Source organism: Elephas maximus, chromosome 3, assembly GCF_024166365.1.
Source record: "Elephas maximus indicus isolate mEleMax1 chromosome 3, mEleMax1 primary haplotype, whole genome shotgun sequence".
NCBI lineage: Eukaryota > Metazoa > Chordata > Mammalia > Proboscidea > Elephantidae > Elephas > Elephas maximus.
Window position 1 is genome coordinate 64555303 of NC_064821.1, and position 24128 is coordinate 64579430.

At 40.9% G+C, this 24128-nt stretch overlaps 1 protein-coding gene across 2 annotated transcripts in view; it reads right to left on the reverse strand.

Annotated features, from left to right (window-relative positions):
• Positions 1-24128, reverse strand: part of IFNLR1 (interferon lambda receptor 1) — a 48065-nt gene that overhangs the window by 15785 nt on the left and 8152 nt on the right. For both annotated transcript variants that reach the window (XM_049878267.1, XM_049878266.1), the window contains one exon: positions 8843-9027. In XM_049878267.1, the coding sequence (XP_049734224.1) occupies positions 8843-9027 (185 nt within the window). The remainder of the gene's footprint in view (positions 1-8842; positions 9028-24128) is intronic.

The following is a 24128-nucleotide window of genomic DNA, read 5'->3' on the forward strand; positions in this document are numbered from 1 at the left end:
TATGAAGTTGGTGATTTGTTTCTCCATCACATTAAAAAATGTCATTGGAATTTGGATCTGAAGTACACTGTATGTATAGATGGCTTTTGGTAGAATAGACATTTTTACTATGTTAAGTCTTCCTATCCATGAGCAAGGTATGTTTTTCCACTTATGTAGGTCCCTTTTAGTTTCTTGCACTAGTACTTTGTAGTTTTCTTTGTATAGGTCTTTTACATCTTTGGTAAGATTTATTCCTAAGTATTTTATCTTCTTGGGGGCTACTGTGAATGGTATTGATTTGGTTATTTCCTCTTCGATGTTCTTTTTGTTGATGTAGAGGAATCCAAGTGATTTTTGTATGTTTATCTTGTAACCTGAGACTCTGCCGAACTCTTCTATTAGTTTCAGTAGTTTTCTGGAGGATTCCTTAGGGTTTTCTGTGTATAAGATCATGTCATCTGCAAACAGAGATAATTTTACTACCTCCTTGCCAATCTGGATGCCCTTTATTTCTTTGTCTAGCCTAATTGCTCTGGCTAGGACCTCTAGCACAATGTTGAATAAGAGCAGTGATAAAGGGCATCCTTATCTGGTTCCCGTTCTCAAGGGAAATGCTTTCAGGCTCTCTCCATTTAGAATGATGTTGGCTGTTGGCTTTGTATAAAAAAAAAAAAATTTTTTTTTTGTAGATGCCGTTTATTATGTTGAGGGATTTTCCTTCAATTCCTATTTTGCTGAGAGTTTTCATCATGAATGGGTATTGGACTTTGTCACATGCCTTTTCTGCATCAATTGATAAGATCATGTGGTTTTTGTCTTTTGTTTTATTTATATGGCAGATTACATTAATGGTTTTTCTAATATTAAACCAGCCTTGCATACCTGGTATAAATCCCACTTGGTCGTGGTGGATTATTTTTTTGATATGTTTTTGAATTCTATTGGCTAGAATTTTATTGAGGATTTTTGCATCTATGTTCATGAGGGATATAGGTCTGTAATTTTCTTTTTTTGTGGTGTCTTTACCTGGTTTTGGTATCAGGGATACGGTGGCTTCATAGAATGAGTTAGGTAGTATTCCATCATTTTCTATGCTTTGAAATACCTTTAGTAGTAGTGGTGTTAACTCTTTGAAAGTTTGGTAGAACTCTGCAGTGAAGCCGTCCAGGCCAGGGCTTTTTTTTGTTGGGAGTTTTTTGATTACCGTTTCAATCTCTTTTTTTGTTATAGGTCTATTTAGTTGTTCTACTTCTGATTGTGTTAGTTTAGGTAGATAGTGTTTTTCTAGGAATTCATCCATTTCTTCCAGGTTTGCAAATTTGTTAGAGTACAATTTTTCGTAATAATCTGATATGATTCTTTTAATTTCAGTTGGGTCTGTTGTGATACGGCCCATCTCGTCTCTTATTTGGGTTATTTGCTTCCTCTCCTGTTTTTCTTTTGTCAGTTTGGCCAGTGGTTTATCAATTTTTTCAAAGAATCAGCTTTTGATTTTGTTAATTCTTTCAATTGTTCTTCTGTTCTCTAATTCATTTAGTTCAGCTCTAATTTTTATTATTTGTTTTCTTCCGGTGCCTGATGGATTCTTTTGTTGCTCGCTTTCTATTTGTTCAAGTTGTAGGGACAGTTCTCTGATTTTGGCTCTTTCTTCTTTTTGTATGTGTGCATTTATTGATATAAATTGACCTCTGAGCACTGCTTTTGCTGTGTCCCAGAGGTTTTAATAGGAAGTGTTTTCATTCTCGTTGCATTCTATGAATTCTTTATTCCCTCCTTTATGTCTTCTATAAGCCAGTCTTTTTTGAGCAGGGTATTGTTCATTTCCAAGTATTTGATTCCTTTTCCCTGATTTTTCTGTTATTGATTTCCACTTTTATGGCCTTGTGGTCTGAGAAGATGCTTTGTAATATTTCGATGTTTTGGATTCTGCAAGGGTTTGTTTTATGACCTAATATGTGATCTATTCTAGAGAATGTTCCATGTGCACTAGAAAAAAAAAGTATATTTTGCAGCTGTTGGGTGGAGTGTTCTGTATAGGTGTGTGAGGTCAAGTTGGTTGACTGCAGCAATTAGGTCTTCCGGGTCTCTATTGAGCTTCTTACTGGAAGTCCTGTCTGCCTCCGAAAGTGGTGTGTTGAAGTCTCCTACTATAATTGTGGAGGTGTCTATCTCACTTTTCAGTTCTGTTAAAGTTTGTTTTATGTATCTTGCAGCCCTGTCATTGGGTACATAAATATTTAATATGGTTATATCTTCCTGGTCTATTGTCCCTTTAATCATTATGTAGTGTCCTTCTTTATCCTTTGTGGTGGATTTAACTTTGAAGTCTATTTTGTCAGAAATTAATATTGCTACTCCTGCTCTTTTTTGATTGTTGTTTGCTTGATATATTTTTTTCCATCCTTTGAGTTTTAGTTTGTTTGTGTCTCTAAGTCTAAGGTGTGTCTCTTGTAGGCAGCATGTAGACGGATTGTGTTTCTTTATCCAGTCTGAGACTCTCTGTCTCTTTATTGGTGCATTTAGTCCATTTACATTCAGTGTAATTATAGATAAGAATGTGTTTAGTGTTGTCATTTTGATGCCTTTTTGTGTGTGTTGTTGACAATTTCATTTTTCCACTTACTTTTTTGTGCTGAGATGTTTTGCTTTGTAAATTGTGTGTTCCTCATTTTCAGAGTAGTGGAATTTATGTTTGCTGAGTCGTTATGTTTTTCTTGGTTTTTATTTTGAGTTATGGAATTGTTAGACCTCTTTGTGGTTACCTTAATATTTGCCCCTATTTTTCTAAGTAAAAAACTTAACTTGTATCATCCTATATTGCCTTGTTTTCCTCTCCATATGGCAGTTCTATGCCTCCTGTATTTAGTCCCTCTTTTTGATTATTGTGATCTTTTACATAATGACTTCAATGATTCCCTGTTTTGAGCATTTTTTTCTTTTTAAAATTAATCTTAATTTGTTTTTGTGATTTCCTTATTTGAGTTGATATCAGGATGTTCTGTTCTGCGACCTTGTATTGTATTGCTATCTGATGTTATTGATTTTCTGACCAATTTCCTTTAGTATTTCTTGTAGCTTTGGTTTTTATTTTTTTTTTGGTTTGGTTTTTGCAAATTCTCTAAGCTTGTGTTTATCTGTAAATGTTTTAATTTTGCCTTCATATTTGAGAGAGAGTTTTGCTGGATAAATGATCCTTGGCTGGCAGTTTGTATCCTTCGGTGCTCTATATATGTCATCCCATTGCCTTCTTGACTGCATGGTTTCTGCTGAGTAGTCTGAACTTACTCTTATTGATTCTCCCTTGTAGGAGACCTTTCTTTTATCCCTGGCTGCTTTTAAAATTTTCTCTTTATTTTTGGTTTTGGCAAGTTTGATGATAATATCTCTTGGTGATTTTCTTTTTGGATCAATCTTATATGGGGTCTGATGAGCATCTTGGATAGCTATCCTTTTGTCTTTCATGATGTCAGGAAGTTTTCTGCCAACAGATCTTCAACTATTCTCTCTGTATTTTCTGTTATCCCTCCTTGTTCTGGAACACCAATCGTATGCAACTTATTCTTCTTGATAGAATCCCACATGATTCTTAGGGTTTCTTCATTTTTTAAAATTCTTTTATCTGATTTTTCTTCAGCTATATTGGTGTCAATTGCCTTATCCTCCATCTCCCCCACTCTGCATTCCAACTGCTCGAGTCTGCTCCTCTGACTTCCTATTGAGTTGTCTAATTCTGTAATTTTACTGTTAATCTTCTGGATTTCTGAATGCTGTCTCTGTATGGATTCTTGTAGGTTATTAATTTTTCCACTATGTTCTTGAATAATCTTTTTGATTTCTTCAACTGCTTTATCAGTGTGTTCCTTGGCTTTTTCTGTAGATTGCCTTATTTCATTTCTGAGGTCATCCCTGATGTCTTAAAAAAAAAAAGAAAGATGTCTTGAAGCATTCTGTAAATTAGTATTTTATATTCTGCATCTGGCAATTCCGGGATTGTATCTTCATTTGGGAAAGATTTTGATTCTTTAATTTGGGGAGTTGTAGAAGCAATCGTGGTCTGCTTCTTTATGTGGTTTGATATCGACTGTTGTCTCCGAGCCATCCATAAGATAATGTAATGGTTTATTTTATATTTGCTCACTGAGACTTACCTTGTTTTGTTTTCTTTCAGCGTACATAGATGGACTACTAGATTGTGCTGTCTTGATTGTTGTAGGCTTTGAATCACTTATGTTCTCTTACCAGCTGGTTTGGGCCGTTACCAGAAATATAAGCCTAAGAGTCCATCCACTATTCTTGAGTAGAATCTGATTTTGGGTCACCAAGTGTGTGGGGTAGACTGTCACCTATTCGCTTAGAGGAGTAGTGGTGATAGTTGTGTGCACCAGATTCTAGTAGCAGCAGGGGGTCACACTCCGGGGGGGCAGGATGCTGACAAGCTTCCCCCAAGTGCCAGTGAGGTAGGTGTGTCTCTATTCCTAAAGCACTTTGGTGGGTGGGCTCTGCAGCTGTACCTTAGGCACCCAATGCATGTACCTCTACAGATTGGTAGATGTTACTATCCTCAGACCCCTATGGCAGGAGGTTAGGTGTTTTGGGTGGAGCTTCAGCCCTCAGTTCCCTGTTGTGGGTCAGTGAGGGCTCTGTTTAATAGGTAGAGATATGAGACCTGGGAAACTTGTCTTTCCAGTAATCTGCTAAAACAATTACAGTCAGATCCCTATCAGAATTGCCTTTGCATTATAATATCCACCTTGTTCCCTGTAGGGATGAAAGCCCAAGACTGTGGATCTCAAATGCTTCGCTGGAGCTGGTTCTGTATTTTTAGTCCAATTTTGGGAAGTCGGGCAAGGATTCTTGGTCCCTGGGTTTTTTGTAGCTGCTTCTCTCAAGCCAGGAGAATGGATTAGGAAAAGACAAAACAAACAAACAAAGAAAAAAAAACCGCAGAGCACTTCCCTCTCTGGCCCAGGAAATTCCAATGTTAATGAAGCCACCTGGGAAGGGGAGGGGAGGGATCAGATAGATAGGAGAGAGTAGCACCCCGGAATATAGACAAATTTACTTATCTTGCTTGGGATGACTGTTTTATCTGAGATTCCCAAGGGGCGCCTCGACTGTGTGCACTGGCTGGGTAGAGATTGCCCCCAAGGGTCAGGCCCGCGTCCCGCGCTTGTGCTGTCTCAGAAGCCGTAGTTATTTCCTCTGCTCCCAGTCCGAAGCCCAGCACCAAGGTTCCCTGGCTGGGACGCTGCACTCCCGGCTCCAAAACCAGTTGCTGCCTCCCGGTGACTTCTCCTCCTGTCAGCCGCGTTGCTGGGCTGCCTGCGTGAACTGGCTGGGTTTCCCCCGGGGTCACTTCTGGGGGCTAGGGCTGCGTCCCGTGTTTGCGCCGTCTCAGGATGCCGTGCTCAGCTCCCCTGCGCCCAGTCCAAAGCTCGGCGCCAAGATTTTCTGACTGGGACGCTGGCTCCAGGCTCTGAAAACAGTCGCTGCTTCCCCGTGGTTGTTGGTTCTCTCGTTAGCCCCGTTAGTGTGCAGCCTGCTTGTGCTGGCTGAGTCTCTACGGAGGTTACCCCAGGGGGCTAGGGGTTAGGGCTGTGTCCTGTGCCTGCCCCGCCTCAGCAAGCCGCAATCAGCCCCGCCACTTGGCACCAGGGAACTGCCGGGGCTCAAGGCTGTGGGGCGGGTCACAGGTTCCAGAAGTGGTCGCTGGTTCAGGATGCAGCTTTTCGCTCACCTGTCACTCAGGTCAACTCTTTAGATCTGTGTTTGATGGTCAGGGTTCGTAGATTGTCATGTATGTGATCGATTCACTTGTTTTTCCGAGTCTTTGTTGCAAGAGACATCCGAGGTAGCGTCTGCCTAGTCAGCCATCTTGGCCCCCTCCCCGCCTTATAATGTTTTACAGCAACCTCTGCCACTTTCCCACCCTGAGTGAATTCTGAGTTAGGTGAAACAGAGATGAGCACCTTGTATCAGTCCTTCAGGTAGCCCCAGATAGGTGACAACAGACAAACACAATAATTTGCTAATCTCAAGAGCATTAGCAAAGCCTTGCCTGTGCAAGGCAATCTAGGCTTGCTCTCTAGGAATGCAACTGCCATCTTCAAGATTGCTGTCAAGCTGGGGAGAGGGTGGGACAAAGGCAAGTAAAAATGCCGCAAAGGTTTCCTACTGTTTTTAAGTTGGCTTTTTCCTGATTCAGTGTTCACTTGGTTGCTGTAAACTTCTGACTACTTTTCAGAGTTCTGACAAAGTTGGTTCTGAAAGTTTCTGCTGTTTTCTTTGATGTTTCTGTGGAGGGACTAGCATTTGGAGCTGCCTACTCTGTCATTTTGCTGATGCCAATCTCCAAAAAAGTTCTGAAATTCAGCTGGGCAAACTTCCTTAGGTTTCAAGTCCTGAGAATAATTCTCCTTGGCTCTCAGCTCTGCCCTCTGGGGTCTTGGCTCCACCCTCCAAGTCATCCTTTTTCACAAAAAGTTGCATTGTTCGCAGCTAAGTAGCTTTGTCAGCCTGCATCCTGTCAGTAGAATCTGGGGGGTCCATTAGCCATCTTTCATTTCATATTCTCTCTCTCTCTTTGAGTTCAAGCTGGCAATGTTTCTGCTGTTAGACAATTCTCAAAAACTTTATGGGTTTCTGTAACAAGGATTCCCCTTCCTCAAGTTCTCAGTAACATGTTCCTCATGTCCTTCTGTGAGGCAGTGCCTTTAACACCCTTGTTTCTAACAGTGTGTTCATGATTATGTAGGTATTCTCTAAGGTGATTTAGACTTTCTCTACAATGCTACTCACCTTCCTTCTCAGCCCTCACCAGCAGGGTCTTTAATGTCCATATATTTAAGACTCTGCAAGGCAATCTAGGCTTGCTCAATGGTTCGAAGATAGAGCGGGCAATGTGACAAGGAATATGTCAGCAAGAGAAAACTAATACACCATCTTTCAAGGTCCAGCTGAAACGCTGCTTCTTTTATGCAGCCTTCCCTGACTCCCAGCCAGCGGAGAGCTCTGACCACAACGGTCATCTCTGCCCTGTGTTTGTGTTCAGGGTAAACATGTAGATTCCCCACAATGCCACTACATATTTGTTCAGGAACCATCTGCTAAACATTGACTATGTACCAGGCCCTGGCACAGAGCTCAGGGAATGGGGAGACAAAGCCTTCTTCAATTATGTCTTCTAGAAACTGAGAGGTTAGGGGGAATTGAAGTAAGAAAATTATCAAAACTCAAGAAAATGACCAGGTCACAAGTGAGTGGAGGAAAAGTGTGGTGGTAGTGTAGCAGTGGGAAGGGTCATTCTGGCTTGGGGTATGCTGCAGGAGAATTGGGGAAGCTTCAGGGAGGAAGAGGCAAGTTCGTTCTTTCTTTCTCTCTCTCTCTTCAAAATAAATTTAGTTGCCTTTCTACGTCTTTCCCTCTATTCTTCTAATCCTTCATTCCCGTCCATCCAGCAGCTGCAGTGGCTCATCCTGCCTGCCTTCCCATGCTTCCTTCGTGAGTCCTTCCCATTCAGCTATCCTTCCCATCCATCCTTCCTTTCTTCCCAGTCACCCTTCTTTCCTTGTTAACTTTCTTCCCAGCCAAAATGCCTTTCTTGTTACCCATCCTTTCATTTATGCTTTCTTCCTTTTGTCTAGCCAGTCAACCTATTTTCTATTCTTCTGTCCTTCCCATCCATACATTCTTCCTCTCCTATCTATACAATTTTTCTTCTTGTCCTTCCTTCCTGCTCTTCCTGCATGGCCAGCCTACCTTCTATACCCCTTGATCCACCTATCGTCTTTCCTTCCTATTCCCCACCTTTCCATTCATACTTGTTTCCTTCCTAACAAGCATCTGTCCTTCCATCTAGCCCCCTTCCTTCCCATTCACCCATCACTTCTTCGTCTTCTGCACATTCCTTTTCTTCTCTTTCCTTCTTTTACCCATGCAGCCAGCTAATTCTTCCCATTCATATCTAATAACCTCTTCTTCCTTCTCAATCATCCTTCAATCCTTGCCTCTCCTTCCTTCAGATCTTTTTTGCCCCCAAGCTATTTGAGAAGCCTGGACAGCAACTTGCAGATCTAAGCTCCACAAGAGCATTGTCGGGGTATTTATCCTCTCCCTGTTACCACCCTTCCTCCACTCTTACGTCTCGCCCCATGTCTTCTTGTCCAAGGTCAGAAAGATCCAAATTCATATCCTGTTTCTACCACTTACTATAACTGTGTATCCAGGCAAGTTACTTAGCTTCTGTGAGCCTTGGTTTTATTTATTTATTTTTTTAAAGGACAATGAGAATAAATCTCACAGGTTTGTGGTAAAGATTAGAAATAAACTAGGGAAAAAAGTGTGCTCTCTTTTCTCAGTGTTAACACGGTGATATCGGAATGTGGTAATCATAAGGGATTTTTTTCTCTATTTTTATCTCCCCCCACCCCAAATTTCTACAGTGTACTGAAATTACTTTCGCAACCAGAACAAAAAGAAATTTGCTCATTAAAGAGGGAATTTGAACATAAAAAAAAAAAAAAGAAAAAGAAAGGAATAAGTATGTAACATGCTTTGTTAGGGAGCATGTGATCACTTGTCTGTCCATACATCCCACAAAGGTGGTGCTCAATAAAAAATAATGAGCATTATTACCAGACGGTACAAGCTGAATTGCTGTGGCTGGCTGGCGGGAGCTTCCCTAACTCCTCATCACGAAGTCAGGCTACTCAGACACGAGCCTGGGGCCTGTGGCAGGTTGCCCCAGACAGTTGCCCTTTGCTTTGGGGAAGTGGGAGAGAAAGGGCTAGGGCAGCAGCACTACTAAGCAAAGGTCCTGGATGGGCAGCCTCCCTGTTCAGTCCCTTACCCACAGGCTTACCTTCAGAAAGATAATCCAGGTACTTGGACTCTACCCAGGGGGAGGTAGCATTGGGAGAAACTGCCTTCACACGTCCCTTGAACTTGTTGTACAGGTCCTGTTTCTCCAGGCACATCAGGCAACACACCAGCTCCTTGGTTCCTGTACACCTTTTCACTTTTCGCCAATATTTGGCCTTCGGAAAGCTGAGGGAGGAGACAGCAGAGCTTGGGTCATGGACTCAGCCTCTCAGGGCTAGGGGAAGTAAACTTTAGAGAACATACGATCAGTTGTCCCTCCACTCAGCCCGACTGTCCATTTGTCCATCCAGCCAACCATCCAGGTAGCCACTGGTTGAGGCAGAATAGTCTGGTTAGGAGTTCAGGCTCTGGAGACAAACAGATGTGGGTGGGAATCCTGGCTCTGCTCCTCACTAGCTCTGGGATCTGAGACAGATCACTGCCCCTAAGCCTCAGTCTTCTCATCTGTAAATATGGGAAACAATGCCTCTATTACGGGGCTGTTGAGGTAGCTGCTATTGCTAATACTAGTAACAATTTTTGCCCTATGTTTATTCATTCAGGCATGAGTGGAGCACCTGCTATATACCAGGCACAGGGCTGGGTGCCATGGCGATGTCAGAGGGGAAATCCAGGTCCATGACACTGAGAACACTGAAGTTCAGAGAAAGGAGAAGAGTCGGTCAGTGATGACCACATGCTGCATGCTAAGCATCATTCTCAGCACTGGGGGAATCGGCAGTGCTTGCGACAGATGAGGTCCTGCCCTGGGGAATTCACACCCTGGACGAGAGACAACAGTCACATCAACAAGATAAACCCAGGAGCTGGTGAAGGCAGTAAGGAAGATCAAAGAGGGTCATGTGGGAGGGACTCCTTCCGAAAAATGGCTCTGGGAAGGCCCCTCTGAGAGGTGACATTGAAGTCAAGACCTGTATGAGGAGGAGGAAGCCAGGTAAAGGTTTGGGGGAAGGGACAGCAAAAGCAACAGCCCTGCAGTGGGAATGAGCTTGACCTTACAGAGAAAAGCAAGAAGGCCAGTGTGGCCGAAGCCCAGGGAGCAAGGGAGGGAGGGGTATAAATGGACTGGAGATGAGGGTGGAGAAGGTGGGAATGGTCAGGCAGGGCCTCACAGGTCTTGGTAAGGAGTTTGGATTTTATTTCAAGTGTGGTGGAAAGCCACTGGAAGGCTGTGAATAGGATGGTTGAGGAGACCTAATTTATGTTTTTAAAAGATCATTCTGGTTAAAAAAAACAAGCTAGGAGGCTGCAGCAGTGGTCCAAGAGAGAACAGTGGTGGAGACAGGAAAAGGGAGTGGACTCAGGATATATTCTGGAGGTAAAGCTGATAGGATTTGCTCATGGATTAGATGTAAAATATGAAGGAAAGAAAAGGAATCAAGGACTACTCCTGGGTTTGGAAACTAAGCAATGGATGAATGTGCAAGGTTGAGGTAAGGGTGGGAAAAGGAACAGGATTTTAGAAGAATCAATACCTGTGTTTTGTTTCCTATTTGAAAAAGATATAAAAACCAAACCCACTGCCTTCAAGTCGATTCCAACTTATAGTGACCCTACAGGACAGAGCAGAACTGCCCCAGAAGCAGACTGCCACATCTTTCCCCTGCGGACCAGCTGGTGAGTTTGAACTGAGGACCTTTCAGTTAGTAGCTGAGTGCTTTAACCACTGTACCACCAGGGCTCCTTCGAAAGAGATACACTACGTGAAAATTAACAAAAAGAAAACTGGTGTAGTTATATTAATATGTGACAAAGTATAGACTTTAAATCCCAAAGTAATACTAAAATACGTATATCCAACAAAGGACTTATATCCAGAATAACGAACTCTTACAACTCAATAAGAAGACGACAAACCATCCAACAAAAAATGTGCAAAAGATATGATCACTTCACAAAAGAAGACAGATGAATGGCCAATAAGTACATTAGTCATTAGGGAAATGCAAATTAAAGACACAATGAGGTAAAAATGGCAGTGGGGCATCTGACTTCCCCTAAGTTCATAAGCTGGGAGAATCACCATCACCATTAGCCCAAAGCTGATTCCTATAAGGCGGAGGTCAAACATACTTCTACCCTCCAACTTTTTTTTTTTTTTTTTTTACCAATTCTGACATCAGCTGTCCCTTCCACAGCACTCTCTACTTCTCTGCTGGGTTGGATAATTTGTTGTAATGGCCACGTGGAACTCACAGACCATACTCACAGTTATGGGATTTATTAGGGAGGTAACTTGAGATCAGGATCAATAGGCTATAACTCGGGACCAAGATCAGGAAGCATGTAGAAAAAAATCTCCCTTCTTCACTGCAGGACAGCTATCGCAGTTCCTCTCGGCCACGCAGGGCTCCTCTCAGCCCCCTGAGGACAGGCTCCTCTCAGCCCCCTAGACAGGATCCCCTCAGCCCCCTGAGGACAGGCTCTCTTGGTCCCCTCAGGACACGTTTCTCTCTGTCCCCTCAGGACAGGCTCAGCCCTCGGCCTCTGCCCTGGCAAGTGTTACAAAGCCCTTTTTGATCTGTCAATAAATGCCGGGAGGCACTCCACTCAGCCAAGAAGGCTGCCACCTGAAGGCACTCAGCTGTCTTGCTTCACGGGTCGGCGTGCCCACTGGAGCTGTCTCAGGTCAGTTTCCTGGTTCTGCTACTGCCGTTTCTCTGCTGCTGGGTTCGGCTGTGATCGCTTCTCACCATCTCTGGTGTTACAGCTCTCTTTTTTCCTGGGTCTAGAAGGCTCTCAGTTTAGGAACCCTGGTTCCAAAGGACATGCTCCACTCCTGGCTCTTCCTGATGGTAGTGAGGTCTCCTCCGCTTCTGGGATTGGCTCCCTTTAAGCCTAGCAGGATGGCAAAACTGACCAATTTCCTCATTAGGGTTCCATACACCTTATTTGCATTATTACCAAGCCATCCACAATCACCTTATTTGCATAGTCCCATCCAATCAGTGTGTAGGAGGTACAATAGCCATATTAAGTAATTCACTGCACCACAGTGAGATACTGCTTCATACCCACTAGAATGACTAAGATCAAAAAGTCTGACAATACCAACTGTTGGTGAGCATGAGGCGCGACTGGAACTCTTATTCATTGCTGGTGGGAATGACAATGGTACAACCACTTTGGAAAACAGTTTGACAGTTTCTTGTAAAGTTATACATTTAGTTACCATATTGTCCTGATTCTACTCCTAGATCTTTACCCAGGAAAAATGAAAATATATGTCCACACAGAGACTTGTACGGGAATGTTCATAGCAGTTTTATTAATAATAGCACCAAACTAGAAACAACTTAAACATCCATCAATGGAAAAATGGATAAACTGTGATATAGTCATAAAATGGAATACTACTCAGCAATAAAAAGTAATGAACCACTAATACACATAACAAGAAAGAATTTCAGAAACATGATGAGTAAAGGGTGCTAGATACAAAAGCATGTCCTGTACAAATTCAGTGATACGAAATTATGGAACATGCAAAACTATGAAAACAATCTATTGTGACAGAGAGTAGGTCTGTGGTTGCCTACCTAGCTATATATCAATTTGGAAACTTAGATGAAATAAACAAGTTCAGAGAATAATATAAATTACTAAAATGAAAAGAAGGAAATCTGAAGTGTCCTATAGTATTAAAGAAAATGAAGCACTAATTTAAAATCTTCTCATAAAGACAACTCTAGTCCCAGGCATTATGTTGTTGTTAAGTGCCATCTAGTTGGTTCCGACTCATAGCGACCCTATGCACTACACGACAAAACACTGCCCGGTCCTGCACCATTCAAACAATTGTTGCTATGCTTGAGCGCACTGTTGCAGCCACTGTGTCAATCTATCTCATGGAGGGTCTTCCTCTTTTTCGCTGACCTGCCAAGCATGATGTCCTTCTCTAGGCACTGATCCCTCCTGACAATATTATACAGATTAGTTTTAACAAATGTTCAAGAAACAAATAATTTCAAGCTTTTAAATTCTTCCAGGGAGTAGAAAAAGAAGAAACACCCCCCAATTTATTTCCTATTGCAATGTGCAATTCACCACATCAGTAGACTAAGAGATGGAAATATTTAATAGAATCCAAAATTTATTTGTTCATGACAAAAGGCATTCAACTTAAAATCAGGTATTTTGCTTCCAGCTATGACAAGGCAGTTTGAATGTGACCAACTTTCCTTCTGAGGTTATCTAGAAAGACTGGCAAAATATTTTTAAAAATCCATTTGATGGTAGTGAAGAAAACCAGGGCTGGGAGGACTTGAGGGGCCAGGAAGCTCAGAGATTTGAAAAGACATTTGGTATCACTTTTCTTCTCAAAGTATTTGTGATTCTAAAGTAGCAACTACAGGACTAAGAAGTTGAGAGGTTTCAGCAACCTCAGAAAGGGCATAAATTGGAATTTAAGGGATTTTTTTTTTTTTTTAAGGAAAAAGGGAGCTGATAAACACTCTAGGCTTTGTCAAGCATTGGTAGGGCTGCTCTTTGGAAACACACCAGCCTGACCAACACTGAAATTCAGTTTGCAAAAAGATCAATCCTTGACTGTATTAAGATGACCTATCCTTACCCCAACTGCCTGGCAGAAACAAATGTAAATTCTCTCTGGAAGAAGATATTATCACCCAGAGCCTCAAATTATCCCTCTAATTATTTTATAATTGAAAAACATGTAAGAAGTAATCAAAATCAAGAGAAAACACTCCAGGTTTTCTGAAACAGACCCAGACACTAGAGCTATCAGACATAGATTTAAAATAACTGATTAAATGAATTAAGGAAGAATTTCAGTAGAGAAAACAATAAAAAATAATCGAATGATTATTTCAGAACTGAAAAAATAACTGAAATTAGGAAGAGCAGGTTAGGCACTGTCAAAGAGAAAGCTGGTAAACTGGAAGATATGTTGGAAGAAACAAAAGGCTGGATAATACAAAAAAGGGCATAAGAGACACATGGGATATGTGAAAAGGTTTAATATATGCATATTCGAAGTCCCAGAAGGAGAAGAGAGACAGAATGGGGCAAAAGCAATATTTGAGAAGATAATGGCTGAGAATTTTCCATAGCTGATGAAAGGCATCAAACCTCAGATTCAAGAAGTTTTATCAAGGTGGCAGAGCCAAGATGTTGGCTTAGTCACATGGACCATAATGCCCCACTGCATCAAAGACACGAAAAACTAAGTGAAACAGAAGCAGATAACAATCTGAGAACCCTGAACATAAAAAAAAGGGTCTAAGGTCTGAACCAATCACTGACTGGAAGGAAAAAGCGAATGAACTCAGCAAACGAGGAGCAACATGGAATGGAGGAGCTCAGACAGCTGTCCCAGCCTAATGTGGCCATCTTAAGGCAAAGCCAACAACGACCTCAGATGAAGAACACAGGAAAGTAATTTCATGGCTTTCCCAAAAGGGACAGAGAAACTTTACAGACACATCCAAAGAGAGGCAAAAGTAGGGAGGGCATCAGGATCCAGAATCAGATGCACCAGGAGCGGCGGCCCCCAATCTCAGGGGTGAGTGGCCGTACAAGGTGGCAGACTCACAGAGTATCAGCAAGAGGTCTCCCACCCAACCGGACCCTGGGAAGCCCCTTCTCCTCGCACTCAAGTGGGGACAGGTCCCACTTGCTAGCTGCAGCATACACGAGGTGACCCGGCACCCACGTATGTGAGCCAGAGGGATGCATCACCCTCATCCCATCCTCCTGATTGGAGGTAGCAGAGGGTCCCTTACCCCAATCACCTTGCCTGACAGGGGGACCATAAGATGACCCTCTTCCTTTTCCCCCTACCCACTCCATCAACGTCCACTAACCCCCCTTGCCTACCCAATGAGAGGGATTAGGCATGCTCCACCTGCCACCTACACCCCCCTCCCCAAGGGCCTGGTGGGGACAGCTGCAGGATGACTACACGAGAGCCCGCCTGTCACTCCCTTATCCCTACCCCTGCCTGGAACTAGGTGTAAGTGGTGCAACTGTGCCCACATCCTCCTGCTGCCTCTTCCTCCCTCCCCACACCTGGCACAAGGCAGAAGTGGTGTGACTGCACATGCATTTGTCTGTCCAGACTTCCTCCTTTCCCCTGCCCAGGAAGAGGTGGAGACAGCACAACTGTGCACATGCCCACCTGCCACCCCTCCTCCACCATCCATACCTTCCCCGCAACCAGCAAGAGGCGATGATCACACCCCCACTTGCATGCACCGCCACACCAGCTGCTCCACTTACATGGTGAGGTCCAATCTTTGCTCCTGAGATACCAAACTGAACACAGACAGAGGCCAAAACTCTACCAACTCACCCTCAGTTGCCCCTCACGACCAATAAACAGAGACCTGAGCTCCCATACCTACCTGCTACCCCACTCACCCAGAGATAGGTAGTGAATGCTCCAGCACAGCAAGTCTAGCAACCAGAGCATCCCACTACCCATGCATGCCAGGAATCATCAAAACAAAACAAAACAAAAAACAGGATCCAGTAAACAAGTATACAATTAATTAATAAATACAATAACCCCCTCATGTTCTGGAGACAACAGACAATAGCACATCACCTAAAGAAGCAGGGAAAGATGGCCCCAGCAAGTGACCAAAATAAAGAACCAGAAAACCTCCCTGAGGAAGAAAAGGTAATGCAGCTACCTGATAAGGAATACAGAAGACTTATGTGTAGGGTCCTCAAGGAAAACACAGACAAAACTGAGGAAAACACAGACAAAATCAAGAAAGCACAGACAAAATGCTAGAAGAATTCAGGAAAATAATACGAGAACAAAATGACAAAATAAATAGACAATTAGAAATCATACAAAAACAGCAACAAGAAATCCAGAAGCTTAACAATAAAATTTCAGAAATAGACAACTCAATGGGATGTCATAGGAGTAGAATTGAATCAATGGAAGATAGGATCACCAGAATAGAAGATAAATCCCTTGACGCTAATGTGTTTGAAAAATAATCCCAAAAAAAAAAGAACTGAAGAAAGCCTAACAGTTATGTGGGACACTGTCAAGAGGAATAACTTACACACAATCAGAATCCCAGAAGGGGAGGAGACAACAAAAAAGAAAGAGAGAACTGTTGAAGATTTGCTGACAGAAAACTTCCCCAATATAATGAAAGATGAGAAGATAATCATCCATGAAGCACAACGAACCCTATACAGGAGAGACTCCAAAAGAATGCTGAGACATACCATTATCAAACTTTCTAAAACCAAAGACAAAGAAAGAATCCTGAAAGCAGCTCGGGGAAAACAAAAGATCACCTACAAAGGTGCATCGATAAGACTAAGCTTTGATTTCTCGGCAGAAACCATGCAGGCAAGAAGGCAATGGGATGACATATATAAAACCTTGAAAGAAAAAAATTGCCAACCAAGAATTATATATCCAGCAAAATTACCCCTCAACAGAAATTAAGGGAATTTGAAAAAACCAGGAAACCCTAGTGGTGTAGTGGTTAAATGCTACGGCTGTTAACCAAGAGGTCGGCAGTTCAAATCCACCAGGCCCTCCTTGGAAACTCTATGGGGCAGTTCTACTCTGTCCTCTAGGATCGCTATGAGTCAGAATCGACTTGACGGCAGTGGGGTTTTTTTGGTTTTGTAGAAACCAGGCCAACTTTACAAGAAATGCTACAAGAAGTCCTTAGGACAGAAAACCAACAACAGACAACAACTTGAGATTAAAACACATGACCACATTAGCCAGACATCAACCCAGATAAAGAACTCTCAAAAATAAAATAAAACGGCTAAAAGACAAAAAACAGGAAACCAGAGACATCCATCTGAAACTGATGAAACTTCAAAATATAAAGGGGAAATAAATGGTGTAGGTTTAGAACTTCCATATGGAGAGGAAGTCAAGACAATATCAAGAAATAAATGACTTCTTTAAACTTTGGGAGATAAAAGTAAATTTCAGGGTAACCACAAAGAAAGTTAACAAACACACACATCAAAATAAAAAAGAAGAAAATCATAAAGACTCAGTACACACAAAACTAACAAAAAAGGAAACGAAAATCTAAAAGAATTCAGTACAGAAATTTAAGTGGAACAAAGAAACCTCCAACACCACAAAAAAAAAAAAAAAAAAAGCATAACAAAATGACAGCAATAAGCTCCCACCTATTAATAATTACACTGAATGTAAAGGGCCTAAATGGACCAGTAAAGAGATGGAGAGTTGCAGAATGGATTAAAAAACACGACCCATTGGTATACTGTCTGCAAGAGACAAAATTTAGACACAAAGATATGAATAAACTAAAACTTAAAGGATAGAAAAAATATATCAAGAAAACATAGCCAAAAAAGAGCAGAAGTGGCGATATCAATCTCTGATAGAATAGACTTTAAGGCAAAAATCCATCATAAATGACAAGGAAGGACATTATATAATGACTAAAGGGGTCAACTCACCAAGTGGACATAACCATAATAAACATATACGCACCCAATGACAGAGGTTCAAAATACATTAAAAAAAAAAAACTTTAACAGCATTGAAAAGAGAAATAACCCTTCCACAATAATACTAGGAGACTTTAACACACCATTTTTGGTGAAGGACAGAACTAGAAAGAAACTCAACAAAGACACAGAAGATCTAAATACCATAATCAACCAACTTGTCCTTGGAGACATATACAGAGCACTTCACCCAACAGCAGCAAAGTACACATTCTTCTCTAATGCTCATGGATCCTTCTCCAGAATAGACCTTACTTTAGGACACAAAGCAAGCCTCAACAAATTCAAAAACACTGAAATAGTATAAAGCATTTTCTCTGATCACAATACTATAAAAGTAGGAACTGGTAACAGGAAGAACGAGGAAAAAACCAAATACGTGGAAACTGAATAACACCCTGTTTAAATACTACTCGGTAATAGAAGAAACTAAAGATGAAATAAAAAAAATTCCTAGAATCAAATGAGAATGAAAACATAAAATACAAAAACCTTTTGGACACAGCAAAAGCAGTGAGCAGAGGTCAATTTTTTGCAATAAACACACACATCAAAAGAGAATAAAGGGTAAAAATCAAAACATTAACCCTAAACTTGAACAATTAGAAAGAGAGCATCAAAGAAGCCCACAGTTGCCAGAAGAAATGAAATAATGAAAATTAGAGCAGAAGTGGATGAAACAGAGAACAAAAAAATAGAAAGAATCAACAAGACTAAAAGCTGGTCCTTTGAAAGGATCGATAAAACCGACAAACCACTGGCCAAATTGACAAAAGAAAAACAGAAGAAAATGCAAATAACCCAAACAAGAAATGACATGGGTGACATTACAATAGCACTAAATGAAATAAAAAGGATGATAACAGAATACTAAGAAAAATTGTACACCAACAAATTTGAAAGCCTAGAGGAAATGGACAGATTTCTAGAAACACACTACCTACCTAAACTAACCCAAACTGAGGTAGAAAATTTGAATAGACCCATAACAAAAGAAGAAATTGAAGAGGCCCATAAAAAAACTCTCAATGACAAAAAAAAAAAAGCCCTGGCACAGACAGCTTCACTGGAGAATTCTATAAAGCATTCAGAGAAAAGTTGACACCAATTCTATTCAAACTATTCCAGAACATGGAAAAGGAAGGAATACTCTCAAATTCATTTTATGAAGCCAGCATAACCCTGATACCAAAGCCAGGCAAAGACATCACTAAAAAAGAAAACTACAGACCAATATCCCTCATAAATATAGACATAAAAATTCTCAACAAAAGCCCAGCCAACAGAATTCAACATCATATCAAAAAAATAATACATCACAACCAAGCAGGATTCATACCAGGCATCGTTCAACATTGGAAAAACCAATCAACATAATCTACCACATAAATAAAACAAAGGAGAACCACATGATCATCTCAAGTGATGCAGAAAAGGCATTTGATAAATCCCAACACCTATTCCTGATAAAAACTCTCAGCAAAATAGGAATAGAAGAAAAATGTCTCAACATAATAAAGGGCACTTACATAAATCCAATAGCCAACATTATCCTCAACAGAGAGAGACTGAAAGCATTCCCCTTGAGAACAGTAACCAGACAAGGTTGCCTTTTCTCACCACCCCTATTCAACATTGTGTTGGAAGTCCTAGCTAGAGCAATAAGTCAAGAAAAGGAAATAAGGGGCATTCGAATTGGTAAGGAAGAAGTGAAACTATCCCTATTCACAGATCCTATACATAGAAAGTCCCAAACAGCCCATAAGAAAGCTACTGGACTAACAGAAGGATTCAGCAAAATGGCAGGATACAAAATTAACATACAAAAATCAGTTGGGTTCCTCTACACAAACAAAGAAAACTTTGAAAAGGAAATCAGGAAAACAATACCATTTACAATAGCCCCCCAAAAGGTAAAATACTTAAAAATCTAACGCTTATACAAAGACTTATACAAAGAAAACTACAAAACACTACTGCAAGAAACCAAGAGACCCACATAAATGGAAAAACATACCATGCACTTCACTAAAGAAGACGTTCAGGCAGCAAACAAACACAAGAAGAAATGCTCATGATCATTAGCTATCAGAGAGATGTAAATCAAAACTACAATGGGATACCATTTCACCCCATCAATAAGGGCACTATTCAAAAAAAACAGAAAACAAATGTTGGTGAGGTTGTGGGGAAACTGGAACTCTCATACACTGCTGGTAGGATTGTAAAATGGTACAAAGACTACGGAAAACAGTGCGGCACTTCCTTAAAAAGCTAGAAATAGAAAATACCGTATGATCCAGCAATCTCACTCCTAGGTATATTCCCCAGGGAAATAAGACCTGTGACACGAATAGACATATGTACTCCCATGTTCACTGCAGCACTACATACAACAGCCAAAAGCTGCCAACAACCTAAGTGCCCATCGATGGATGAATGGCTAAACAAACTAGTATATACACACAATGGAATACTACGCAATGATAAAGAACAACGATGTATCTGTGAAACATCTCACAACGTGGAGAACATTATGATAAGTGAAACAAGTCAATCACAAAAAGACAAATATTGTACGAGACCACTACTATTAAAAAAATCAAGGAAAGGGTTACATACACACACATAAATTCTTTGATGGTTACCAGGGATGGGAGAGAAAGGGAGGGAAAATGACCAGTTAGAAAGAAGACAGGTGTTAATACTGGTGAAGGGAAAGACAGTACATGACAAGGGGGATGTCAGTGCAACAGGACCAAAGCAAGGGAAGGCACTGAAAGGGATGCAAGAATAAAGGGCAATCACAGTAACTACATAACCCAGACAACCCTAAGACAATAGTATTAACAAATAATAATCTACGAATGGATACATAGGTAGAGAACTATGCTAAAGAGGAGTGGGAAGGGGCGAGGGAACACACCCTCACGCAGATATAGGTTTGGTTGCAGATACTACTCCATACACATTTGTAGATGCTGCATGTATATTAATATGGACAACACAGCACACAAGGGGCACAGTCATGGAAACTTCCTAGACACAACCAAACACCTCAAAGGGTGAAGTTATTAGGCTTGAAGGCCGAGGAACATAGACTTGAGGGACATCTACGTCAGCTGGCATAACATAGTTCATAAAGACAGTGTTCTGCATCCTACTTTAGCCAGTAGAGTCTGGGGTCTTAAAAGCTTGTGAGCAGCCATCTAAGATACAACTCTTGGTCTCATCCCATCTGGACGGAGCAAAGGAGAGTAGAGAAAATTGAAGACTCAAGGGAGCATTTAGTCTAAAGGCCTAATGGACTGCCATACCGTACATGACCCTGAGACCAGAAGAACTAGATGGTGCCTGACTACCACTACCAACCACTTTGCTGGGATCACAATAGAGTGTCCTGGGCAGAGCAGGGGAAAAATACAGAATAAAAATCAAATCCATAAAAAAGACCAGAGTTACCGGTCTGATAGAGATAGGAGGAATCCCCAAGACGATGGCCCTAAGACACCTTTCTAATATGGAACTGAAGCCATTCCTAGAGACTACCTTTTAGCCAAACAACAGAAACAAAATAAACAACACCTGAGAGGAACAATTTTCTTAGAACAGTTAATTACATGAGACCAAAGGGCAAAATCTGCTCAAATGCAAATATAAGAAGGCCGGAAGGGGTAAGAAAACCAGACGAAAGGTAATGGGGAGCCCAGGGTGGAAATGGGGACTGACACGTTGAGGGGACTGTGATCGATGCCTTAGAACATTCTGTGTACAAACTGTTGAATGGGCAACTATTTTGCTCTAAACAGTCACCTAAAGCACAATAAACATTTTTCTTTTTTTAAAAGGGAATTTTGCCCAGGCTGGTCCAGAACAAGAACCTTTTACACCACTTATTTTAGGAATTTCAAAGTGACTCCATGAGCTAAAGTAGCTGCGTTCCTAGATTCCCTGATCTTTGGCAACAGCCTAATCCTTTGAAGACAATAAAACAACTGTTTTGTTTTTTTCAAGTTTTATCTAGATAAACATAAAGAAAAATACACTTGGAGAGATCATAGTTAGACCACCAAAATCAAAGACAAAGAGATCTTTAAAGTAGCCGGGGGGGGGGGGGGGGAGGGGGGAGGGGAGAGGCAATTACATAAAAGAAGCCACAGTAAGACTGACAGCTGACTTCTCAGTAGAAAACTTTTGAAGCTAGAAGGCAGCAAGCTGGTATTTTCAAAATGCCAAAAGAAAAAGCTGCCATTCTAGAATGTTTTTACCCATTTTATATCCCCAAATTAAGGAAAAATGGAGAAAACAAAAAACAGAGAATCTGTCACCAGTCGACACACACCACCAGAAATACCATAGTGAGTTCTTCTGGCAAAGGTAAGTGATCCCAGCTGAAGTGTGGAAATGTAGGGAGGGATGAAGAGCAGTGGAAAATATGTAGATAAATCTAAATACTAGTAAAACAACAACCATTGCCTTGTGGGTTTAAAATATTTGAAGAATTAAAACAGACATAGGCAGACAACAATAGAAGGCAGGAGGAAGATTAATGGATTTGAAGTATTTTGAAGTCCTTGCACTGTCCAGAAGTGGTAAAGTACCCATTTACATTAGACTTTAACTAGTCAAGTGTGTATGTTGTCATCTCTAGCATAAACACTGAAAGAATAGTAAAGGATTATATAACAGGCTATTAGAGGAAAAAATAACACCAAAAAAGACTAGAAATGAAAGAAAAGGGAACACAGAACAGTAGAACAAACAGAAAATAGTAAGATGGTATATTTAAAACCAAGTATATTAGGAATTAATTAAAAAAAAATGGCTAAATACACCAATTAAAAGACAAAGGTCACTGCGTTAAAAACAAAGTATACCCGTTGCTGTGGGGTCAATTCCGACTTGTAGTGACCCAACAGGACACCATAGAACCGCCTCATAGGCATAGGGTTTCCAAGGAGCTGCTGGTGGATTTGAACTGCTGACCTTTTCTTAACCAAGCCAAGTTCTTAACCACTGCACCATCAGGGCTCCACGCCTTAAATCAAGGCTATTGAAAGCTTTAAAGTGAAAGGGTGAGAAAGGATTTATTATGCAAACACTCACCAAAAGAAAGCTGGTGTAATTATACTACTCTCTGACAAGATAGACTTTTAAGCAAGAAGCATTACTAGGGACAAAGAGGGACATTTCATAATAATAAAAGTGTATCAAGAAGCTACAACAATCATAAACGTGTACATACCTAATAAGAGAGCTTCAAAATAACTGAAGCAAAAATTGATAGGATTAAGTGGAAAAAGGGGGAAACTTATAACCATAATAGGAGATTTTAACATATCTTTCTCAGTGACTGCTGAACAAGCACACACACACAAATCAATAAGAATATAGATCTGAACAATACTATTAACCTACTTGACCAAATTTATAGAATGTTACACCCAAGAACTACGTTCTTTGCAAGTGCAAGATTTTTATACAGAAGACTATTAGACAATATTTAACCTCAGTGAGATAAAGAAATGAAGCAATATATCATGTTTATGATTTGAAAAACTAAATATTGTGAATGTGTCAATTCTTCCCAAATTAATCTATTTTTGAACGAAGGGCCCTGAATTTGCATTTTGCACTCAGCCCCGCAAATTATGTAGCCAGCTCTGTTGGTATTTATATGATGGAATACTAGATAGAAGCGAAAATGGCTGAAGAACTACTACACCAATCAACACAGATCAACCTCAGAATCATAATGCTTAATAAAAAAAAAAAAGCAAGTTTCAGAAAAATATATACTGTGCTATTCCACGTCTATAAAATTTAAAATGAAACAGTATATTGCTTGGGGACACATATATGATAAGGCTATAAAGAAAAGCAAAGGAATAAAACAAAATTCAGGGTAGTGATTAACTTAGAGGGTAGGAGAAAGGGGCCAGGATAGAGAATAACAAACAGGTGGGTGCAAGTTCTCAGCACCATCCTAGTTCTTGTATCGGGCGGTGCAAACAGTTAATGTGACTGGCTGCTAACCAAAAGGTGGGTGGTTTGAGTCCACCCAGAAGCACTTCAGAAGAAAGGCCTGGAAAATCAGCGATTGAAAACCCTACAGAGCCCGGTTCTCCTCTGACACACATGGGGTTGCCATGAGTCAGAACTGACTCAACAGCAAGTTTTTTTTTTTTTTTAACTGGGTGGTGGGTTCATAGATGTTTCAGAAGTATAAAAGAGAAGGAAAAAAAACAAAACAAAACATAAAGGTGCAGAGGATGGGTTTTTAATTCCTTAATAAATTTATCCCAGTTCTTCTATTTACTAGTTGTGTGACTTTAAGCAAAATATTTACACTCTTGGTGCATCAGTTTCCTCATCTGTAAAGCGGGGGTGCTGAACCCTTCTTCACAGGCTACATTTACTGTATCGACCCAGTGCCTGACACACAGCAAACACACAGTCCCTGTGAGGTGCTTTCTGCCTCCTCATCTGAGTACAGTCGTGCATTGCTTAACATCCATGACACATTCTGTGAAACAGGCGTTATGTGATTTGGATGGACGTTGTGTGAACACGCCTAAATCCGGAGCGAAAGCATTCACTGATTTTCCACCTTCGTGTTGTTTAATAACCGTTTGTTTCACTTCCAGATCGATACTTCTCCTTTGCCTCTTGCTGCTGCTATCAATATTTTCAAAAGAAAATTAAACAGAGAGATAATGCTATAATACTCAAGAGATTCATAATATATGAGATGGGAAGCTACTACCTAC